The sequence below is a fragment of the Manis pentadactyla genome, chromosome 8, assembly GCF_030020395.1.
Source record: "Manis pentadactyla isolate mManPen7 chromosome 8, mManPen7.hap1, whole genome shotgun sequence".
Lineage (NCBI taxonomy): Eukaryota > Metazoa > Chordata > Mammalia > Pholidota > Manidae > Manis > Manis pentadactyla.
The window spans coordinates 102,742,547-102,766,218 of record NC_080026.1 but is presented as its reverse complement, the minus strand read 5'-3'; the positions used below and the strand labels follow the sequence as shown (position 1 = coordinate 102,766,218).

Genomic DNA, 23,672 nt, shown 5'->3' with positions numbered 1-23,672 from the left:
CAGGTTGTACCCCAGAACGGGCTGAATAAATATTTGTTGAATGAATAAGTAATATATATAATGTATGTATTTTTTCCCATAGTCCTGGTAAGGCAGAGCCTTTAACAATCAAAATTCAAAAACTGTGATAATGATGTTTGTACATTTACCTACACATTCATGTAAATCTAAACCCTATGATGGTATTCTCAACTCTAAATGGAAATTAATATCACCTGGAAAATTTTTAAAAATACTGGCATTTGGGACTGGTTAGCCAGAGATGGGTAAGATTCCTCAATGGAGGAACAACCTAAGACAGGCACAGTTGCAGGGGGGCCATCAGGTGAGAAATTGGGGACCAACAGAGGGGAGGCTTAGAACCTCACCCCCCCTGTTTTGAGAGAAATCTTCTGCATCCATGGATGTTTTGTTGCCCTTGTCTAGCTTGGGTTAATACTTAGTCTATAGGCACAGACCTGATCATCTACCTCTTAAAATTTGCCCTCTTACAGCACTAAATTATGTTTTCTACCTTTATCTTGCATCTACCTACCACTTCAGCATTTTATTAAAAAATAATAATAATAATAATAAGGGAGAAATCTGGGATTCATATATAAATCATGTATAAAAATAAAATGAATAATCATATCTGACTTGATTGTTTATAGTTCATGATGCGTGATCAAAACCGAAAGTTTCTGTGACATGACTGCCCTTGCACTGTTCACCATGTAAGAACTTACTCACTATGTAAGACCTTGTTCACCATGTAAGAATTTATTTGTTATGCTTCAGAAGATTGGAGACTGTTGAGATATAGGCTTGGGGTTGATTAATGACTGTGCATTGAGTCCCCTATACAGAATTTTATTGTTGTTAACAACCATTTGATCAATAAATATGAGAGATGCCCTCTCAAAAAAAAATAAATAAATAAAATAAAAATAAAAATAAATATTGGCATTTGGGCCCTAGTAGTTTGTGAGTTTGGCCATTTGTAAAGGTGGTGCCTGCCGGATCTCTCTGTTGTAAAGATGCTTTTGTACTTACATTCAATCTCTTTGTGATCGTTTAATACCATGAGAATATCCTGATGCCCAATGGCTTTTCATAAAATCGTTTTAGCGTCCGTTGATGATCTTTGTTTGAATCAATATTTCATAATATTTCATTGGGGGTTGCAAAATAGTGAATTTTCTAACTTTATCCTTCTCTCTACATTAATTAAGTGGCATTCTTCTGTAAAGAAGAGATTTCCCTTTCCCCTTCCTTTCTCTATTTATTTACTTGTTTATGGATTTACATTATTTATTCATTGAGTATCAGTATAGACTCAACAGATTATTTGTTTCATTCATAAGTTACCATAATTCTTTTGGACTCTCACCAAATCCTAAATTTGGGTAGCAGGAGTGCTTACAGCTGCTCCTTAGGGCAAGTCTCCATTAGTCCATGATTAACTGCTAGTTTTCTGGCATGGGATATTCTGCACTCATCTTGTGCCTTCCCTGTCCCAGACCTGAAAACATCTGTCTGTCCAAGGAATGGGAACCTATATATAAATATATTTTAAAATGACAGGTATAAACCTTTGCATAGGAGGAGACAGGAAATATGAAATAATACATGTGTGGACATTTACTTTGAAGGAAATGGAGCAGTAGAGATCAGCTAACATCTCTTTGTGAAGAAAAATACTGAGTTTACTGAGCTACTTTTAATCTGGGGATGGAGCACTAACCTGAAGTAGGTAGACCTGAATTTGTATACTGACTCTGCATGTGATTTGGGATGTCCCTTGCTCCAATGTATTTCATTAAGGGACTGGGCTGAACAAGATTGAAGCTCTTTCTACTTCTAAAGTTCAATGTTCTGAAGAGCTTAACAATACCTAGTTGTAAGAAGGGTTTTGAACCGGTGGAAAGCAATAGTTCTTATAAGATTTCAATGGGAGGTGTTGGGAGCAAACCTGTGGGCCTTTAGGCGGGCTTGGTTATGAAAGCCCCACCCTTAAAACCTCCCTCCCAAGGGCCCCCACCCACAAGATGGTGAACTCCCTGCTTCTCTTCCGGGTCCTCCGCTCCCGCCGGAGCCAGCCAAGGCTCAATCACCCCTCTGCACCTTCCCGCCGGCGCCACCTAAGGCCCAATCACCTTCTGACCCACCCCTTCCTCGCTACCTGTATAAATTGAGCCTGCAAACAATAAACTGTGCCAGCTTGATCAGACATCCTGTCTTGCTGTCCGTTCTTTGTGTCCCTTGCCCCTTCATTCTCTCCTCCAGGTCGTCGACTCCCGTTGATAGTCCCGCGGGTCGGGACAGGGAGGAACTTCATCTTTTAGTTCTTTCTGCTTGATCAAGCAAGACTCATTGTATTAAGTGCTTAATAAATGTTTTTGACAGTGATGCTTTTTCCTGAAGCCGGAATGAGATAAACAGACTAAACTGCCAAGATTTAGGTAAGCCATAAGAAATTAAGTTGCAGTGAGATTTTAAGCATCAGGTTGTTTATAAAAGGATGTTTTAGTCTTTAAAGTAAGAGGGTTCTGCCTGCTTGAGCCTGGCCCTTCCTGATGGCCAGGGAATAGACTTAGTAACCACTCAGTATTTTTATTAAATTTCTCTGCTTCCCAAAGAACCTACACTTAAGATGTTTTGCAGCATTTTCTCTCTTATTTAGGAAACTCCAAACTATACCAAGATATTTTTCCAATACTCCTTACTTGAAGTCAGAAATTGCATTTTAAAAATAATTCTCCCCTGCTTTAATAAATTGGCTAAAAAGGTTAAATGGATTTTCTTTCTGTTTGCAGTCACAGAAGCACTTATCTCTTACCCCAAGTGTATGCCCTATGTAATTGGATGTGAAGTCATTCCAAAGTTGCCTCAAAGTCTTTTCAGAGAGTTACTATGACAATCAGACTTCTTTTTTTTTTTAAAACTGCTTTGACACAAACTCTCCATCTTTCCACACTCCCTTCAGTGAAAGTTCCTCTTATGAAGTAGGTTTATTTTTCAGAAAGTTTAGGGGCAGTAGGGGAGATCATTATGAATTCACATTAAATGATTATCCCTCTGACCCATTCTTCTCAAAGTTGTAACAGACAGTCCATCATCCTTACCATGGTCTCAGAATGTTGATTGTTAAAAGCTCTGCCTTACTAAGACTATGGGACTTAATTCAGGGGCCTGAAAAAGAACCCATTTTTTGGAGAAATAAGACTTTTAATATAAAGTCACAGACTTCCTGTCCATTTATTACCTTTTCTACATGGATTCCAGCAAAGGCAAGAATTTGGGCAGAGATTCTCAGAGGGGAAGGAGGAGGGGAAAGAACCTTATTAAAATCTCTAAGGTCTGGGGAAATTTGGAAAGATATTTTCAAAATTACCATCGCTTTGATTTGGTTTTGGCCCCAAGCAGACCTTAACATTTCCATTCATGTGAACAGAATGTATGAGATTTTCATGTTCACCAAGTGGGGGCATGTCTTAAAAATAGTTGAAATACACTGGGCTAGTGAAGGCTTTATGACCCATTTCCTATGTAAGAGGTTTTGGAGGGTCAACTCTGCTGTGCAATGCAGCAGTCATGGTTATTTCTACCTTTTGATTCAGTGGTTTTGAGACTCAACCCAATCTTATGGTCCCAGAAATCACTTTGTTCAAAGCTCTCCTTTGGTAACTTGAAGATTTGAAATTCTAAGAAGTGAGGGCACCTGCTCAGCTAAACACAGGGTGGAAACAGGATTAAAAGCCAGGTTCCCTAATTCCTCATCCCCAACCCTTTGTACTCCACAACTGCATCCATACACAACTGCTGCCTTGCCTGACCCTCCTTGGCTTCTTGGCAGAAGCATGTTGCATTGTCTGCAATTTCCCTTAAATATTTCGGTTGAACCGGGAAAATACCACAAGGGCAGGGGAATATTTCTCCTAAGAGTATTGCTATATCTCAGATGTACAAAAGTACCTGACACATAGTAGGGTGAAATAAATATTGAATAAGTAAATTGTGTGCGTGTGTGTGTGTGTGTGTGTGTGTGTATCCTCTCTTCTTAGTAAAGACAGAGTCTTCAGCAATCAAAATTCTGAGACTGGGATAAGAGTAGCTAGACTCCCTACTGTACCTTCAAGAATATATGTCTGTATAAGTATAAATGTAATCATTTAAATCTGTACCTTGTGGTGGTATTCTCAATGCTGGGTGGAAATTAAAACCAACTGGAGAATTATTTTAAAGGCCAATACCTGGACTGTAGAGCAAAGATTCAGATTTTACTTACACATGGGGTGAAGCTGGGGAGAATCGTTTAAAGGATTCCCAGCTGATTCCAGGACACCCAGCCTTGAGAACCACTGGCCCAGGAGATTAGTTCACATCTAAGATCAGATCCCCTAAACTGGGAGATTCCACTTGTGGTTAGTTAGCATTTGAAAGATGCCAGTGAGCTATGCATTGTTCAGAGGAGACCACCAGCACTTTTACGTGTACCTCTAATTAGTAGAAAAAGGTTATTTGTTAATTAGCTTTGGAAATGTTACAACGTTATTTGTCATTGAAAGGAGCATTTGAGATCTGTGGTTTGGCTAGAAAAGAATATAAGAATTTGCAAGGCACCTGCCCCACTATGTGTCAGGTACTTTGTTATGCCCTCTGGAGTCCTAGGCCTGTAGTGATACCAGGACTCAGTTAGATCTTGTATTGGGCTATACATGGAAGGCTCAGCCATGTGAGTAGACGAGAAAATTAGCTGAAACCTGCTGCTAGAAGGTGGTTTCTATTGCCCAAAGTGCAGCTTTTATGCCAGACATTGCCCAGGGACCTAAATGGACAGAGGGCTAGTTTCCTTGAGTTTCCAGAACAGTTTATGTGGCTGTGTGTGTGCCATGACATGGGTTCATACATCTGGCAGAATTTGAATTGAGACACATAATTTACTATAACAGGGCACCTGCTGTAAGGTGTGGGGCAACCTTAGACCTACAGCCTTCACCTACCTCTACTGTCAGAGGCCACTGATATCCACAAAAAGGAAGCTTGTTTTGTGTTGCTTACAGCAAAGAGTGTGCACTTTCTGTCCAGAGCTCTGGGTAGAAGACTTCAGTCCTGACTTTGTCCTCTAAAAAGAGATGAGGGCAGATGCCATGGTCCTGCTCAAAATGGCCTTGGTACATTAGGCTTTTCAAATACAATTCAATTATTCCATTCTTGGTTGGTGGGGGCAGGGAAACAACCTTGTTTGCTTTAGTTTTATGACCTTCCTTTGGCATTTGCAAGTGTGTAACTGAGCCATGGCTTGGCCATAAGGATACTTGGATTCTTAGTCAGGCTAAGTCAGCCACTTCTCTGAGCCAAGAAAGGTGAGTAGCAGCTGGGCCTGGGAAGGCTATTAAGAGGATGGCAAAATGAGCACTTATAAAGTGCAACAGCGAACAAGGTAGCTTCCAAGTCAGAATCTGGCTTTGATCCTTGGAGTCCTTCCTTTTAGTATCAAGGTGAATGTTTTAAGAACAAGAAGGAGTATTGATAACAACAAAAGTTGATGTGCTATAAAGTGCCTTTGATTATAGCAAATAAAAGTAACCGTTTTGAAAAACAACCCAAATGTCCATAGATAGGTGAGTGGTTAAATAAGCAATAGTACATCCACACGTGGAAGTCCACACGGTTGTTTAAAATAATGAGATTTGTTTGTGTTGATGAAGACAATCTCTAAGACACATTATGGAGTGAAAAAAGTCACATATCAAATCAACATTCAGTAAAATCGCAATTAAGCAACATTCTGTGTTGTTTTAGTTTTTAACAATGATGTATTTACATATTAGTTACATAGTTAAGAAAATATAATAAGAAAGATAAAAAGTGAGTGAAAGTACCGTGTCCTAGACTTTGGAAGACGAGCTTGTCCTTGGAGGTGAGCTATGGCACATGGACCTGAGGACCATCTGGGCACATGTTTCAAATGTTGGGTAACAGCAATATGTGCTTTAAGCCTTGTTCCTCTGACTCTCATTTTCTCCAGCTATAAATAGGGTTATAATTCCGGTCCCTCTGAAATGCATAAATCCTGCATAGAAGAGGAAAAGGTAAAGCTCAGGGACCAATGCCTCTGCTCGTCCTGGCCGTAGATAGTTGACGGTGGGTTGCTGAATGATTGTAAAACTAACCTGGAGCTTTGTTGTCTCAATTCATCTTAGTAAGGAATGGTTATACCCAGTTAGAGGCTATGATCAAGCCAAATACACAACTTTCAGAACTTACCCCACTAAGTAAACTTTTACTGGAAGGAAGCTCCTTAAAAACAAGTGACAAAGAAGAGGGGAGTGGTTGCTGTGTGTGTGTGTGTGTGTGTGTGAGAAAGAGGTGAAAGGGATAAAGAGGCACAAAATTCCAATTATAATATAAATTAGTCAAAGGGATGAGAGTACACACACATAGGGAATATAGTCAATAATATTGTAATATTTTTGTGTGTTGACAGCTGGTAACTACACTTACTGTGGTGAGCATTTAATACTGTAGACAACTTTCAAATCACTATGTTGCACACCCAAAACCAATATAGTGTATATCAACCATCCTTCAATGAGAAAAAAACCTACTTGAGAAGTTTTGCTCTTAATTTTGATGAATAAGAATTATTTGAAAATATAATTTTATCTTATGTGTTGTTAGGGAGCTAAATGTATTTAGAATCTCTTTTTGAAAAGTAAATCCTCTCATGCTTTGAAATGACAAACTGGATCAATATGGGAAAAAAGTGGGTAGGCCCAGCTGTGATTTTGCTGGCCAGAAGATCCGAGGACCTGCCCAGCTCACTTTGTTGAAGTTCAGCCAGATCCATCAACCCTTCCTCAACTGTCATTCTCTGAGAAGTTCTCTTCAAGACTTCCTGGAGCATCCTGTGCAGAATCAGTCAGGTTTTCAGGAAAATTCAATGACTAGAGGAAGGGAAGGGCTTGAAGGGCCATCCTGCCCACTTTCACTTGCATTCTTGGAGGTGATTTGAACACTGAAGAGCCTTTGATCAATTTTGTTTGAGCTCTGAAGGGGTCTGGGTATGAACTGCCCTAGAAAATCTGTGTTGGGCTCAAGGATTCTCTGCTCCTATTGGATGGAATCCAGACTCTCCAGCCTAGGATCCATCCACTAACTGTGTCTGCTGCCAGTTTAGCATTTCTGGGCCCAAGCATCCTCTCTGTAAAATGAACTCATTGGTCTTGCTCGAACTTTAAGGGCACTAGCAGCTCTGGGATTCCATATTCAAGACCCTTAAACAACTCATGACCCTTCCCCAAAGATAACTCCTAACACTATCCTCATTTTGTGTCAGGCCTGGAACAAAGACATAAGAAATGGTAGGGAAAGCTTCAAAGGCTGCTTCTCACTCAGATGAAGAGACCAGTAAAAATGGGAATGGCTTTGTTCACCTTAAAAGAAATCACCAGATTTCTTTTAATAAAACTGTTTTTTAGGATAGAAACTTAAGAGACCAGAAGAGATATAGGAGTTATTGGAAGGGTTCCTTTTTACCACTGCTTTGATTTAGGGGGTCATTGTCTCATTCAGAAAGTTCCAGAGAAACCATGCACAGTCTGATCAGCTCAAGGTTGGGAGAAGAGACTTGTAGCCATGTCTGTAGAGTGGGAAAGTTTGAGGGAGTGACAGATACAGGAATGTCAACACATCCTAATTAACAGCCCCCTCCATTTACTACTCCCTTTCTCTCACTCTTCCCTTCTTTCTCTAACTGAAAATAATGTTTTAAATGACTTTGAAGTTAGTAACCCCAATTTCTCCTTGAAATGTAGAAATATCTAAACATTTTTAAGGAATTTAATACCTCAGAAATGAGAATACAAATACCTCTGTTTCAAAGTGAAGCTCTTTGCTCCTTTAGCAAAGTGTCTCGAACCTTGAAGTATCAGAATTATGTGAAGGCTTGGAAAACTACAGATTCCTAAAACTCACCATAAATTGACTCAAAAGGCCTTACAGTGGGGCCTAGGGATCTGCATTTCTGATACATGCCCAGGGTGTCTTTTATCCATAGTATCTGAGAACTTTGGCTATACAATCTTATGCAGTTGCTAATAAGTGGTCTCCTATAATCTATCTTGGGACCATTCAGATCCTTTTTGAATAAAAAAGTGCCCCAGTAAGTATGCTTTTTAAAAAGACAGTAAGCATATCATGTGCTAATTATGCCCAGTGACACCATGAAATAAAAGTGCATTACTGGATGCTTTCAATTTCTTACAATGATGGTAAGGTGGCATGTCATGGGGCCTTTTTAGCCCTAGACATCACTCCAGAGAATTCCAAACAGATATAGACAAGGGCCATTAGGACCCGGATCTTTTCCTCTCATGCTGTTTATGCCTGGGAATAGGATGTCCTGAAGCAACACTTCCCCCAAGTGAAGTGTTGATAAGTCTGGTTATCAGAAAGATATTATTGGGAGTGTGATAAGCAGGGCATTTACATTTTCTTGATAGGCTTAGTCATATGAAAGCTGACAAAGAAGGAAAAAGAGCAGTGATGTGGTGCAATATCAACAGACAGCTGTCCCCTGGCTTCTCGATAAATAGGATGACTTGCATTGCTGAGCGGTGTGGTCACTGCCAAAGGAATGGCCCTCTCACATTTCTTCCTGATTCACATATTCAGTGTGTTACTTGTCATCCCCTCCCTCTTCTGTTTCTCAGACACTGAGTCTGGAATGAAAATTCACCTGCCTCTGAGTTGGCTGCCGGTGGGGGCAGGCAGGGGTGTTAGTTGGGTTCCCAGGTTGGAAGATTATCTCACCCAGCCCTAGCTATATAAGCTGACCCGGGTGGAGGGGCTCAGCGGGGCTGCCTCAAGGGATTCATTCTACAGCAGAAGAACTTACAGATGAACTGAACTTCAGGCTGACATGATGATGCTGAAAGTAGAAGAGCTGGTATGTTAGACACATTATTTTTACACAGTGAAAACCAGTTCAGTCTTGATTTTTATTTGAAAATTGAAATGCCCTTTTCTTTCAGGCATAATGCACAGGTACTCTGAAAATGCCATATAGGGAAGATGGTTGGTTTATATGATGCAATAAGTGAAATTGGAAAAGTGGAGCTGGCAGTAATGAATTCTCTACATATTTCCTATTTATTATCTTCTCCTTTGGTTTTATCACTGAAGTGTGGAATCACTGTAGTTATCAAAGTGCCTTAGGGAAGAAATCCTATTACAAGAATATATGTCTGGAAACCTTGCAAATAAGGCCAAGAGCCATCAAAAGTACCTAAAATGGGAGAATATTAATCAAAAGGGTTGTGATTTTCCTAGGAGAAATGTAAGTGGCTTAAAAGTAGATTTAAACATAACAACCTAACCTAAGCCTTGATCGTGAGTGGACAGTCACCTGAGGGTAATCCTGGAATACTGCAGTAACAGAGGGGCTGTCACCAGGGAGGGAGGGCCAGGGCTTCCTGCAGGGTCATCTGAAGGGAATGTCCCCAGGACAGGCCCTGCTACTCCTGACCTTGTCACTTTCTTCTCTTACAGGTCACAGGGAAGAAGAATGGCAGTGGGGATACCGGGGAATTCCTTCCTGAGGATTTCAGAGATGGAGAGTATGAAGCTGCTGTTACTTTAGAGAAGCAAGAGGACCTGAAAACACTTCCAGCCCACTCTGTGAGTCTGGGGGAGCAACAGCAGAAAATCGAGAAACAGCGAGAGGCAGAGGTGAGAACATGGAATCGAGTAGTGGGAGGTTGGGGGTGGGGTAGGGGATGGAAGTGCCAGGCAGCAAGGAGAAAAGAAACAAATGAAATAAACGCAACCACTCCAAAGAGATTTCCTTACTAAATTTAAGCCCAGGTTGTGGGAAATAATTATTTAACAAGACGATGACCTCTGGATTCTGAATCAGTGACTGAATATTCTGTGACCATGTTCTGACTGTAAGACTTGGAAAAAGAAATGTGTCTAGTGAATTTCTAATCTCATGCAATCCCAAGCAAGGGAGACCTCTTTTTTTTCTCAATAACATGATTTGTGGTCCATGGCTCATTGTTTGGCTGTGTTTGATATCTGTGTTGAGAAGATCTGTATTGCAGGGTGAATTTGCATTACTTACTAAACACAGAGAGAACGTGTATTAGTTAGCTGTAATTCCAGAACAACCTGTTTCGTGGACCTTGCATAGATGGCCACCTGAAGGAGATTGACAATGATATTTCAGAATTAAATGCTTATTATTGGGTTCTTTGGGGTAAAAAAAAAATTCTCAAGCACGATAAAAAAAATTCTGCAGAAATCTGGAGTTTATTCATGGAATCTTCACTCAGAGACCAGATCCTACCTCCAATTAGTCAAAAACTGATGCTACACACAAGAGAAATAACTATGAAGGCAATTAACTGAGAAAACAGACTTCCAAATACTTGAATAAGTCACTAAATCCAAGTCAAAGATGTATTTTAAAATTAGATTTTGCTTTTGTTGTTCAGACTGTTCACATGCTTCTCTCAGACATTGCAGATTTTGTTTAGACACAACCAGAGTGCCTGTCGGGAGAACTTACCATATTTTGAAATTTGTATTTCTTTCTTAGCTCAAGAAGAAAAAACTAGAACAAAGATCAAAGCTTGAAAATTTAGAAGACCTTGAGATAATCATTCAACTGAAGAAAAGGAAAAAATACAGGAAAACTAAAATTCCAGTTGTGAAGGAACCTGAACCTGAAATCATTGTAAGAACTGTTTGGTTTTGTGGTTATTACACATCTGGCATTATGAATAAATTATCCGTGGCAGGTTTGATTCAGTGTTGGAAAGCTCACGGTGACTCTCACATTATTTTTTTGGCTTTAGACGGAACCTGTGGATGAGCCTAGGTTTCTGAAGGCTGCCCTGGAGAACAAACTGCCAGTAGTAGAAAAATTCTTGTCAGACAAGAACAATCCAGATGTCTGTGATGAGGTAAGGTTTATATAAAGCACTGCAAAATCCAGCTCATTAATTTTATGTTTCTTATGCTTAACTGCAGCCTTGCTAATATGGTACCAAAAATCAATCTACCTGAAGCAGTTTCTCCAGCTGTTACCACATACACCAGTAGCTTAATAGGAGGGTGCAGGGCCCAAAAACAAAGCCGGGTTAATGCCAAGGTTGCATTATTTTTTTGTACTCTTGTATACTTCTGGCTGATTTTTCAGTTTGTCTTTAACTTTTTAGGTCTTTGGGATAGACTTTTAGTAAGGCAGGGCCAAGAAGTAACCTTTGGAGAAATTCATTAATAACATCATCCCTGATTGGGCCCAAACATATCAGAACTACACAGGAAATCTACAGACTAGAGTTCAAGTGCTAGCACTAAGCACTACTTGATTATTTGATTTTTAGCAGCTAATTTGCATTTTCTGGACCTCAGTTTCTTTATCTGTAAATAGAGGGCACTGGAGTAAAATAATGCCTGAAGTTGTTCCAGCCCAAATAGTCTATTAACCTGTTCATATGAAGCCAATTTACCAGAAACCACTAATCCTTTTTGTATCCTTTACCCCATGAACTGATCTAGGGAATCATTTCTGAAGTTGAGCTAAAAATGAGTTTCCCATTCTCCAAAAAATGAATTGAATACTTTTTGATATTCAACCTAGCAACAGTCCCAGATGGAAGAAAACTGTCTGGCCTGCATGGCAAATACTACACAAACAATTAAGGGCAAAATATAAAAAAGGGAATGTCAGCATTTAGGTAGTTTTGAATTTTAAGTTCACATTCCTCAATGTAGATGTCTGAGCACTTAGAAACATATGTTGCAGGAAATTCCAGCCTTAGTGGCAGGATAATTGTTCTCATTCTGCAATTTTAGTAAATTTGACATTTCTAATTCATGAATAAGCACTCAAGTTAGGTCTTCAGAATCCCCAGCTTCATACCTCTTAGAAAGGATTTCGTTTTTATATGCATTGCAATCTCTCTCTCTCTTTTAAATCTTCTGACAGTATAAAAGGACAGCTCTTCATAGAGCATGCTTAGAAGGACATTTGGCAATTGTGGAGAAGTTAATGGAAGCTGGAGCCCAGATTGAATTCCGTGATATGGTAAATATATTTCTTTGTTTGGCAATGAGCCAAAATAAGTCGACTATGTGAAGCTTGAGAAAACCTACAGTGAAAAACTGCACTGAGTGGATTGAAAATTGATCTGAGGGAACTAGGCAAAAGCTCATTTCTCCATACAAAGGAAAGCTGGGGATGAGACTAGGTCATGTGGCAAGTATTTTCCATACATGCTAAAAGGAGAGGAGTGTTCCAGGGAAAAGAAGAAAGTGAGAGCTGTTGAACAGAATTCAATATCCTCATCAGAGAGTTGGGTCATTATCAAGTCAGTAGTATAACTGAGACGTAACACAGTCCATGCTTGCCTTTCAACATCCTTGTCCTTCCATTATACACAGCAGTCTGCCGTGGCCCCTTGGCTGCCAGCAACGTATCAGAATTCTCCAGCTACACACCTTGTATGATAGATGCCGATTGCCATCAATGAGATCTGAGGCTAGACTGCATACTAAATGAATTGCCTCTGTGAAAAGTAGCTGCTATTCAGGCCTCAATAATTCAACCACTGTGATTGCTACAAAGACCAGCATACAGCATATTTTATGAACTGCAGGTTGAGCTGAGAAAATGTTTTATTTATTTAAATGCAGCTCCATTTGACTTTATAACAAAATAGAAAAGGTGTATCCAAAAGTCTAAAGGACTTGAATAAAATTGAACCCGAAAGACAAACAATTAGAAAAACAATTAAAGAAACAAAAAATAAAGTTTGCATGGAAAGACAGTCAAATTCAGGAGTGTGGGATTTGGAAGGCCAGGGGTTACCAACCGAGCAGTGCTGAGGGACTCCCTATGAGTACGTGAAGTCTGCAGTGGCCACAACTGTGGCCAGTAGAGGTATAGAAGCTGTGCTAGCACTGATGACAGCAGAGACCCAGTGAGAGGTGAGGAAAAAGCAATGGGGACATAGGCATCAGACCCAGATTAAGGCCTCTTGGAAGGATCAATTTTTATTCTGACAGAATTTTAAAATACAATTGTTTAGAGCTTGTGAGTGTATTTGGCTAAAATATTTTAAAGTTCCAGGCAGATGTGGGTTTGAATGTCTCTTCTGCCACTGACTAGCTGTGTCTCCTTGGGCAAGAAACTTGAATAGTTTGGAGCCTTGTTTTCCTCCTCTGCAAAATGAACACAGAACACCTACCTCAGGTTGCTGCCAAGGTCCATGTGTCTAGAGTATGTGGCACCATGTTGGCATGAGGAATTTCTCAATAGATTGTAGTTCTTATTCTTTGTTTTTAAAAGTCTTATTAGATTTATTAAGAGCCTCCTAATGATGCAAACATACACACACAGATACATGTATGAATGCATGCACATTCACACAGAGTTGAGCTAAAACATTTGGCAGGAGCCTCAACTACAATGGTGAGAACTGGCAATCTAGCCCCGGACCAACCCCATGTTACCACTGATGCCCTGGCAATGGTGGTTTTCCCGGGCCTGAGAAACCAAGCATTAATTCCTCTGACCAGGTTCTCCTTTTACTTTCCCGGTACAGCTCGAATCCACAGCCATCCACTGGGCAAGCCGTGGAGGAAACCTGGATGTCTTAAAATTGTTGCTGAATAAAGGAGCAAAAATCAGTGCTCGGGACAAGGTATTTCTCCCGCCCCCACTCCTCCTCTTCCCCATCTTCCTTCTCCCTCCCACCTCCCCCTCCTGGGCTCAGCTCCCAACCCCAGCTCTGCCCTCTGCCGGCACCAGAGCGGCCGAGTCTCCCCCTCGCATGTGCCCCGGGGTCTGGGACAGCCTGCGTCCTCGCGCCGAGCTCATCAGCGGCGCCCTTTACTTTCCCAGTTGCTCAGCACGGCGCTGCACGTGGCGGTGAGGACCGGCCACTGCGAGTGTGCGGAGCATCTCATCGCCTGTGAGGCCGACCTCAATGCCAAAGACCGAGTGAGTAGCTGCGCACGGCCGGGCCGCCTAAAGCTGGGTTCCCCGTTACTTTCGAATCACTCCCCAAGCTGAGTACCCCTGTGGTCCCCACTTCTGGGCCTCAGGCCACCGTTCGCCTGTTCACTCTGCTCCTCTAGGAAGGAGACACCCCCCTGCACGACGCCGTGAGACTGAATCGTTACAAGATGATCAGACTCCTGATTACCTATGGCGCAGACCTCAACATCAAGAACTGCGTAAGTGCTGGCAGCCCGGCTTGCCAGCTTTCTGATTAACAAAAGTTTATCTCACATACTTGAAAATAGTCCCACAAGGGTAGTATTTTGGGGCGGGGGTGGTCTTTTAATGGCTCAAATGCGCCTGGCCATTCCCATAAGACGCTGCTAACCTCGGCCAGGCCTCAGTTCACCTGGTCAGAGATGGGCGGAGCTGTCGTGACTGCTGTACCTCCAGTGCCTAAGCCAGTGTCCAGGACTAATTTTAAAATTTGTCTTGAAAATGATTAAACTGCTCTCCTTCACAAAGACAAGCACAGTCTGCCTCGGCCATCCCTGGCTGAGCAAGGCCTGGGGTGGTCGCAAGTAGACCCCCACCACCCCTGAACTGCTCTAAAACTGCACAGTGGTTAGTGCAGCCGAAGGCCAGTGGGCGCAAATTATTATCTACTCAAGTAATTCTGCATCATCCTCTCCTCCTTGCACCAGGACATGCTGCCACTTTCTTTCAGGCAGCCATGCCTTTGCCTATACTGTTGAGATCATTTCTATTCATTCTACATCCCTCAAAATAATTTCCTATTTTTAGACCCTGAGAATGCTCATATACTTCCTTCTACAAGTACATATTAATTTAGCTTCATCTGTAAGTCAGGGAATATAACCAACTTTTCCTCATGGTCCCAATTCCCAGAAAAACATCTTCTAATATAGGCCTTAAAAATATCATGGGGAAGATTGGGTGTAAATTACTGAAGAAATAATTTGAAAGGAACTTGTTGGAGAATCATTTTACAAAGAAGGGAAAGAAAACCCCAGTCATCTTATTCTATGAATCATTTTCTCCCCTTGTTGTGTTACTGTGAGACTGAGAGGAATACTTTATCATTAAAAACAACAACAAAAACTGACTTGGTGACAGGGACAAAGATCAAAGCAGTAGGGTCCCTCAACTTTGATATTGGAATTGGCCTTGTCTAATAATTTATAGAAACTGTAAGAAGAAGAGTAGACTCAATGAAATCTTGAAAGCTGCAGAAAATATGATGATTTTTTTTTTCAATCAGTGAGACATTACCAGCAAAAACAAATAGCATACAGACTGGAGGAGACTGTCAGAAGCCAGAAAATCAGGGGATAAATTTCAGTAGAGAGGAGTTAAGGATTTCATGGAAGACTAGCCCAAAATATACAAATAGGGCTCATAGCTTGAAATTATCAGTTAATCCCCAGCATAAAGGTTCTGGAACCATTAATAGCACTGACCCAATGGATGGATGTTTCCAAAAAAGATCATTAAGCTGTTGGACACCATCTTGAAGGGAATTTGAAACACATAATACATATTCAACTGTTGTCTAAAATTCTGTCTTCATGTCTGCTAATGAGTGTTTCTCAAGGAGGACTGTACAGAGCTGGGAAGCTCTAAAATGAGGGTTACAGGGCCACTAAGTCAAATATGCACAGGAGTCAGGCAGATTACGTAAGATACTTAAACATGACCACAGGGATCTATGCACTTAATTTTTAAAGGTAGAGACCCTTCCCCAACCAAGTCCATGTTGTTCTGTAGAACCAAGGACATCATGCTGCCAGCTCATGTTTTTTCAAAGTAATCACAAATTCAATTGGGAAATCTCTTAATTTCCAACTGTTGCCAATTAATTCCAACTTTAAAAACAATCTGAGCTCTGTTTAGACCAAAACAAAACAGATCTCTAGACTGATTTGCATAACCAAAGCTGGCAGTTTGCAATCTGGGTTAAAGAAAGACTTCTGAATGAATTGAGATGGAAAAATGTAGGACTTCTCATTTCTAAAGACAAGAATTGAGAGATAATATGATTTTAATTTTTTCAAATACCTTGAGACATATATATATAAGGGAAAATTTTTTATCTAAAAAATATTTATTCACATATCACTGACATCACCTCTGAGAAAATTAAATTTCCTGGAAGAGCTCAGTCAGTGTAACTTCTGGGCACATGTGAAAAACCTACCTCCTGAAACAGTAATAGTACTGACAGAACCTGAACATTTAAGCCACGCTGTTGAAGCAGCTCATTTATCACCACTTTTTACCAAATGGGAATCATTTCCAAATTGATAAAAACTGGTTCTTGACCAAGAGGCATACCGTTACCTCCCCACACCCATCCTGCAGGTCACTGGAGATGTGTAGAGGCACTTTCTGAACTTCAAAATGACTTGGTATGCTCTTGCCATTTAGTGTCTAGGGACCCGGGGTAGTCCCACAGAGGAAAAACCACTGCTAGTCTGAAATGCCAAAAGCATTCCTGTGAGAAACAGTGAAGGCTGGTTTGAATATAAACTGCAAATCACTCGTAGTGGGAAGCATAAAACACTTCAGTAACGTACACCTATCCATGACCTCACTAAACACACACACACACACAGGATGTGAATTTATAGATGCCTCCCCTCTGGAAGTCAAATTTCCTCATCTCTTTTGATTAGGCTGGGAAGACCCCGATGGATCTGGTGCTGCACTGGCAGAATGGAACCAAAGCAATATTTGACAGCCTCAGAGAGAACTCCTATAAGACCTCCCGCATGGCTACATTCTGAGGGAAACAGCAACATGCTTTTCACCAGCTGCTCTTCACCAGCATTTTGAAGGCATGGCCCCAAAGACAAGCGACTATTCATGAAATCCAGCTTTTATTGATAGACCAGTTGTAAAGCTGCACTTAATGAAGTTTTGTGAAAGCACAGGGATATAGGTATTGTAATTCCCCTTAGTGAGACACACTCTATTTATTTTTATTTATTCCTGTTATTTATTTATTTACATCGATACCACTGATAGACCTTTCATGATCATCCACTTGGTGAGCAAAGCTTAATCTGTTTATAACACTTCAGAGCCTTCTCATAAGTAGTTCTTAAACCACAGTAATGAGCAGTGCTGTCAGTGCCTACTTACCTGTCCTCTTGTTCATGGAAGATACTTCAAGGTATTTTTAAAAGACAAAGGTGATTATCGCAGCCCTCATTTCTCCTGAATTTTTAATGCTGAAGTTTGAGGTAATAGAAAGTATGTAGTTGACAGGAAAGGGAACAGTAGAATGAAAGTGATTCTGTGAGAACAGGAAAGCCAGCCATTTTATGCCTGGGCCTGGTATTTCTTACCAAGCCAGGAGCTGTACCGAGGTGAAGAGGAAGTGATGAGTGTAAGTGGAGTGCAGTGGACAGAGTGGGCCACTGAGCCATGCAGAACTGAACTTGCTCAAAAAAGTTGAAAGTAACTGCAAATTGTAAATGTGTAAATGTATATTATGTTGTATGTATATTTTATATTCATAATAAAAGCAAATTCTAAACCTCTAAGTACTTCTATTAGTAGGAAAGAATCATGTAGAAAAGTTCATTTAGAAGGGGTATTCTTCTTTTCTTCCAAGTTTTGCAAGTTAGGAATGCCCTGTACAACAGCACCTCTCGGTATTTAATGTGCACACAGATCACCTGAGGATCTTGTTAATATGAAGATTCTGATCCCTCCAGTTTTGAGTGGGGCCTGAGACTCTGCATTTCTGGCAAGCACCCAGGTGATGCATAGGTGGTGATACCCCACAACCATAGGTTGAGGAAGACTGAAAAACCATGAAGATACAAAGTTCAAGTTCTTTTGGCTCCAATGATGGGGAGCAAGAGACCCCTGGTGGGCAGGATGAGTACTGCACATTAAACAAGTGCTCCTTAAGTTCCCTTCTGGGCTGACTGCTCTGAAATTCTTGTGGACACTGACTGGCAGTGCCAAAAGCCGCCTACAAGAAAATGCACCTGGTCCATGATTTCTGACCTCAAAGGGAAGCTATTCCATTGCTAGGTGCTAAGACTTGTGATGAGAAAACCAGATTGTCCTTGCCCCGCCTTCCTGGAACAGATGAATATTATTAATAATAGAAATAAATAGTAACGGTTTATGCTAAGCACAATGAAGTGAAAAATAGGACTGTGAGAGTCTAAGATATGGAGGCTCATCATCTGATTGGGAGGGCTGGGCTGCACATCTCTGCAAGGATTTCTTGGCTGTGGTGACCTTCCAGGGGAGTCTGAAGAATAAACTGGAGTTATTCAAACACAGTATTCCAGGCATCAGAGAGAACACAGCAAAGGGCAAGGTTATGGGAAAAGTTGAGCACTTTAGGAAATGCGTGGAGGCCAGAGTGGAACATAGTACTGGTACCCCACCCAAAAAAGTCACTCCAGATAGGATTGTACACATAGCCTCTTACCTGTGCCTCTAACACTTTGAGAAAGTGGGAGGCACAGTCCACAACCAGGTCTTCCAGCTTGCTGGTCATGGATGTGGAGCAGTGAGGATGGTTTGACCTAGTTTGGGACCTTTGTTATCTAGTCTCCTAACAATTCATAGTGTCCAACTGCCAAGGGCATCGGGAACTTCATTCTCTTTCTCTCTCTCCCTTCTCCTCCCCCCAACCTACTCCCTAGGGTCCTGACTCTAACTGGTCAGATCCTTAAGGCTCAGGGGTTCTTCCAGTCCTTCCAAGTAAAGCACCTACAACACAGGCAACACTTCTCTTGCTGGTACTGATGTTGCCCACGGTGTAACTTCGGTGTTACTATGTGACCAGATTCTTCCTTTACAATGTCTTATTAAAGTCCCTTTCCCCAAAATAATTGGGAGGGTAAAGGAGATAAGAGAGTAAGACAAAGGTTTGCTCTAGTACAAAGGTAGAGGGTAGGAGAGACACCGTGGAGGAAGACCCATAAGAACAAGGCCAACTCAGTTACCTCTGCTCCTGGAACCAAAATAAACACTTCAGGCAAAAATTTCCAGTTTCTGACAGACAGGCCATCAATTTATATAAATTCCTTTGTCTCCCCACCTGAGCCAGCTCTGTGCCCGCAGTCTGTCCCGTCTTGTGTTTTCTCAGTGATGGGAACGTCCTGGGCCAAGAGAGACTTCCGGTTCCAGAAGCTGTCCTTGACATCCTCTTCCCCTAGCTCCCCTCCTTCAGCCAGGCAGCAAGTCTTCTCACCAAGCACCTAAGTAGCTCTATGACCTGCGCACTTCCTCGCACCCCAGGGGCCACTGCCCTAGTTCAGCTCACCAGGGCATCTCCCTGGATCACTCAAACAGCCCTCACTGGGCTCAGCTTCCGGGTTACTTCCCGACCGACAGCCGGTTCTACCAGCTGCAGCCACAGTGTTTTTCTAAAATGCAAATCTGGTCATTTGCCTCTTTAAAATTCTTCAATGACTTTCATTTCCCTCAGGATGAAATGAAAACTCCTTAATGTTTCTAAAATCCTTAAAATCTGACTGCTGTTCACTCTTTATTTTCATCTCCTTCTCATTACTTACCTAGCTAAATTGTAAACTTCAACTCCACTGAGTTTTAAGTTCCTTAAAAAATCCAGGCACTTCTTTTTGTTTCCACATACTGTGCCAGCCCTCCAGAAGGCCCTTCTTCCCACCCCACCCCACTGCAACCCCCATTGCCTAATTTCTCCTCATCCCTGCCCTTCAGATTATCTGAATTTCCTCCAGGAAGCCACTCTTGATCCTTACTGAGACTTTGTTAGTCTCCCCAAGTGTGTTCTTGTTATTTTTTCTCCATGTCATGACATCTACCATCTTCCCTTTACCAGCCAAATGAAAAACCTTCCTCTACCCTTGAACAAGTCATACATGCTCATTAAGGATTAAGCCAATTACAGATACAAATTAAAACAAATCACCAACCAATAATCCTAATTTCATAGCATGCTCTGATTATTTCTGTGCATACTACATATGGGCACTGTTTTGTATCTTCGTTTTGTATCTTTTTCAATTGAACATCTTATTCTAGACATCTTTGTTATTCTTATATTTCAATGTACAATGGATCATTTAACTAATTTTTACTATTGGGTATTCAGGCTGTGTCTATTTTTTTCCACTTAAGACATTTTTGCAGTGGATATCCTTGTCCCTGTACCCTTCATACCTAACCAGTTATTTCTGAAGAAATACACTGTAGAAGCATCTACCAAGTTGGTATCAAATTATGCCCTTCCATACAGTATGTTATTGCCTTTCCCCACAATCATGCAAACAGTTATTTTGTACATCTTTTTATCTTTTCAACCTGATCAGCAAAAGATGTATTTTTGATTAGTTTTCAATTGCTAAAAAAAGTTCAGCATCTTCATGTTTACTGGCCATTTTTCTGAGTCAACCTTCTTTTCCCAATTTTCTAAGTCAGGTTCCCTGGAAGAAGCACTTGAAGTGAATTCTTGTGTGATTCACTGAGTCCTCTGTAAGGGAATGAGGGGAAATAGGACCTTTCAGGAGAAAAGAGACAAAGATGTGGTTTCCTGAGTATCTCCTCAGCCTATTCCCACGGGGAATTCAGGAGTGTTAAACAGAAGGCTGTGCGGTAAGGCCTGTATCAGGCATTGGCCATCGGGTGAGCATAATACTTCCTAGGAATCTGAGTAAACTGATTTCCATTAGCCCAGGATAATCCTCTGGGAAGGGTGATGATAAAGCTAAAGGTGCTAAACCTCTCTGCAATATGCATTGTAAATGTACTTCCCTAGTTGTACTTTTTAAACAGAACGTTATTTTTTTAGAGACAAATTAGTCAAGATTTTGTTCTCTGGCTTTGATGACCACATTTAAGTCTTTTCCAATCCCAGTTTTTTTGTTGTTTGTTTTTAATTTTCTTACCTTTTTTCTAGTATTTTACAAGTTTTCTTTAAATTAAAATTTTAAATCTGCTTGAGTTTACAATGGGTGTGAATTCAGCATGAGACACGGTTTAGACTTGTTTTTTTCCTAAATGGTAAGAGTGGTTAATACTTAGTAGATACTTTCTATGACAGGTCCTGCCCTGAGCCTTCTACAAATAATAATCTACTTCACCCTTGCAATAATGCCAATGCCATAGAAAGGGAGAATAGATGGAGACACAGAGTGGTTATGGAATTTGCCCAAGGTCTCAGGTGGTAAATACTAGCAAGTTGGGATTTTAACGTAGGTAGTGTCGTCAATCTCTGCATTTAACTAGTATGCTGTGCTGTCTCTCCTACATAGGTAACCTGTTGTTCCAAGACCACTTACTGGACAACATGTCATTTCTTCTTATTAACTGTAGTGGTTCTGGACTCCCAACTCTTTCACTGACCTATATGAATTTCTGCACCACTTATAAGTTTTAATTACTACAGTTCTGTTGCACTTTGTCATACTGAGCAGTGCAAGTCCTTCCTATGGTTTTTCTATCAAATTTCCTAGCTATATTTATGTCTTCAAAATACCAAGTCTAAAAACCACAAACATAAGCAAAAAATACATATTTTTAGATTTCATAAGCAAAAAATACATATTTTTAGATTTCATAAGCAAAAAATACATATTTTTAGATTTCATTAAATTTGTAGATTAATTTGGGGGAGAATTTGATGTACAGTCTCCTCATCCAAAAAAATTGAATGTCTTCCTCCACATATTTCAGTGTTCTTTAATTTCCCTTATTGTTTTAAGCATTTTCTTCATAATGAAGGTCCTACAAATTTCTTGGTAATTTATGTCTTTGTGAAGAGAGTCATCTTTTAAAATAACATTTTATGAGTTACTGTTAAAACTATTGGCTTTTGTGTATTTATTTTATAACTGACCACCTTGCTGAATTTTTATTAAAGGTATTGTCATCTTGTGGCAACTAAATCAGGAGTGGTTCACGTTCCATCTACAGTAAACATTAGAAGGAAACCTGCTTGCTGCTATTCAAGGGTGATCAGCCATCAGGCCCTCCTATTCTGAACAACAGGTAAGCACCTATTCATAAACAGAAAGTAGGCACAAACGCAAAAACACAAGTGCATGTAAACTAAGAAATACATCTATTTCTAATTTTCCCAGTTGCTTCTCTTTTTGCAGTCACATTTGCAATAACTACCTTTCTTCCAATAAAACATGAAAGTCCACAGTATTTTATCTGGTGCAATTAAGCTAATATATAGTCAGTTGGTTGAAAAAGTAGATTAAGGTGGGGCATCAAAAAAATATCCCTTAAACATTTTGAGTTTAAAATATTTAAATGTACATTTGTGCCAGTCTTTTAAAGAAATGCCAAAGCCTGTCCTTGGGAGTATGGGTGCACTGAGTGGAGGGCTACAGTTGTCCTTCTTGAGCTTCAGTCTAAAGAAAATTTCAGACTCTAGTGAAGCCATCCAAGTGCCAGTTTTTTTACTGGATCTCCGCCATACCTTGGTTGTCCTGCTCACACTGATTCTAGCAGTTCTTTTTCATGACTCTTTTTCAAACCTTTTTCCCTGGGAATTATTTTTTTGCTTGTAGTAGTTTACCAGTTTTCATAATTTATAATTAACTTACATACTTGCCCAATGCTAAATCCAATGGCATAAATGACTTGTGAATAAACACACACCTAACTTTTGATGAGCCCAAGTGGGGTGAAGGCAGAAGCCAAGTGACACACAAGGAGTGGCAGTGGGTCCAGCGGCAGTGGCCATTGGTATTCCGGAGGGAATGGCACAGGCTAATCTGTCAGATGGCTCAAGTGGAAGTCAGTCAGAAGTGTTTATTTTCAGAACCATCATGCTTAATAGATATATAAAAAATTTATATAAATATATATATGTGTGCACATGTGCATTATTCTTCTCCTTGTATTTTGCCAAGGGTTTTTACTGTTTATTTAAAATCAGGAGTGGATTTTAAATTTTATCAGATGTCTTGTTGGCATCTACTGATTATTCTGATTTTTCTCATTTGACCTATTACTATGATAAAGTACAGTACATTAAAAAGAACTGAAATACCCTTACATTCCTAGATAATTCTCACCTGATCATGGTATACTGCTTTAATGGTTTCTTACAACATTTTATTTAAACATCTATATTCATAACTGAGCTTCATGTGAAGCTTTCTCTGTCTTTTCTCTGACTCTCGGAACAGTGTTCTTTTTCTCATTTCAACAATCTTCTTTATATCAATAAAGCATAAATGCGGATATGTGCAAAAAAGGTTACTTTTACTTAATATAATAATCCTGCTACTAAAGAAATTATTTCCAAAGTTGGTTGAGTCCAGTGCTTTGGTATTTTTCATATAACTATTAGGAAAATCAATATTAGATTTTCAGGGGCTTCCAACTTAGAGGGAATCCTACTTCAAGGATATCACGAGTTAAGAACCAGCAAAGGAAGAAGCCAAGTGTGATTTTATACCCACTTTCCCTCTCCTTCCACAAATTTTATAGCAACTCCTTTTACACAGAATTTTGATTTGATGAATACAATCAAAGAGAGGTTTAAACTAAGATTAGATCAACTAAAAGCCAACCCCTTAATTTAAGTTTCAATAGTCCTCAACATAATCACTTTTTAAGTAGTAACATTAAAAAGTAATGAGCCATGATGTCAAGTAAAGCAGAAAAGCACGAGTTTTTA

General features: G+C 40.3%; 1 protein-coding gene across 1 annotated transcript; it reads left to right on the top strand.

The window, feature by feature from the left end:
• The first annotated feature begins 8,781 nt into the window (after positions 1-8,781).
• ANKRD1 (ankyrin repeat domain 1) lies at positions 8,782-17,568 on the top strand. Its single transcript, XM_036925113.2, has 9 exons — positions 8,782-8,935; positions 9,538-9,717; positions 10,589-10,726; positions 10,848-10,955; positions 11,984-12,082; positions 13,602-13,700; positions 13,901-13,999; positions 14,137-14,235; positions 16,696-17,568. Exons 1-9 carry the CDS (start codon positions 8,909-8,911, stop codon positions 16,804-16,806), a joined length of 960 nt encoding a protein of 319 aa, XP_036781008.2. The 5' UTR covers positions 8,782-8,908; the 3' UTR covers positions 16,807-17,568.
• The last annotated feature ends 6,104 nt before the right edge of the window (positions 17,569-23,672 follow it).

What these genes read in the sequence shown, in the direction of transcription:
- ANKRD1 (XM_036925113.2), top strand. Translation starts at nt 8,909, where the DNA reads ATGATGATGCTGAAAGTAGAAGAGCTG. An exon ending in AGAAACAGCGAGAGGCAGAG is followed by an intron (nt 9,718 to 10,588) that starts GTGAGAACATGG and finishes TTTCTTTCTTAG; the next exon opens with CTCAAGAAGAAAAAACTAGA. An exon ending in ACCTCAACATCAAGAACTGC is followed by an intron (nt 14,236 to 16,695) that starts GTAAGTGCTGGC and finishes TCTTTTGATTAG; the next exon opens with GCTGGGAAGACCCCGATGGA.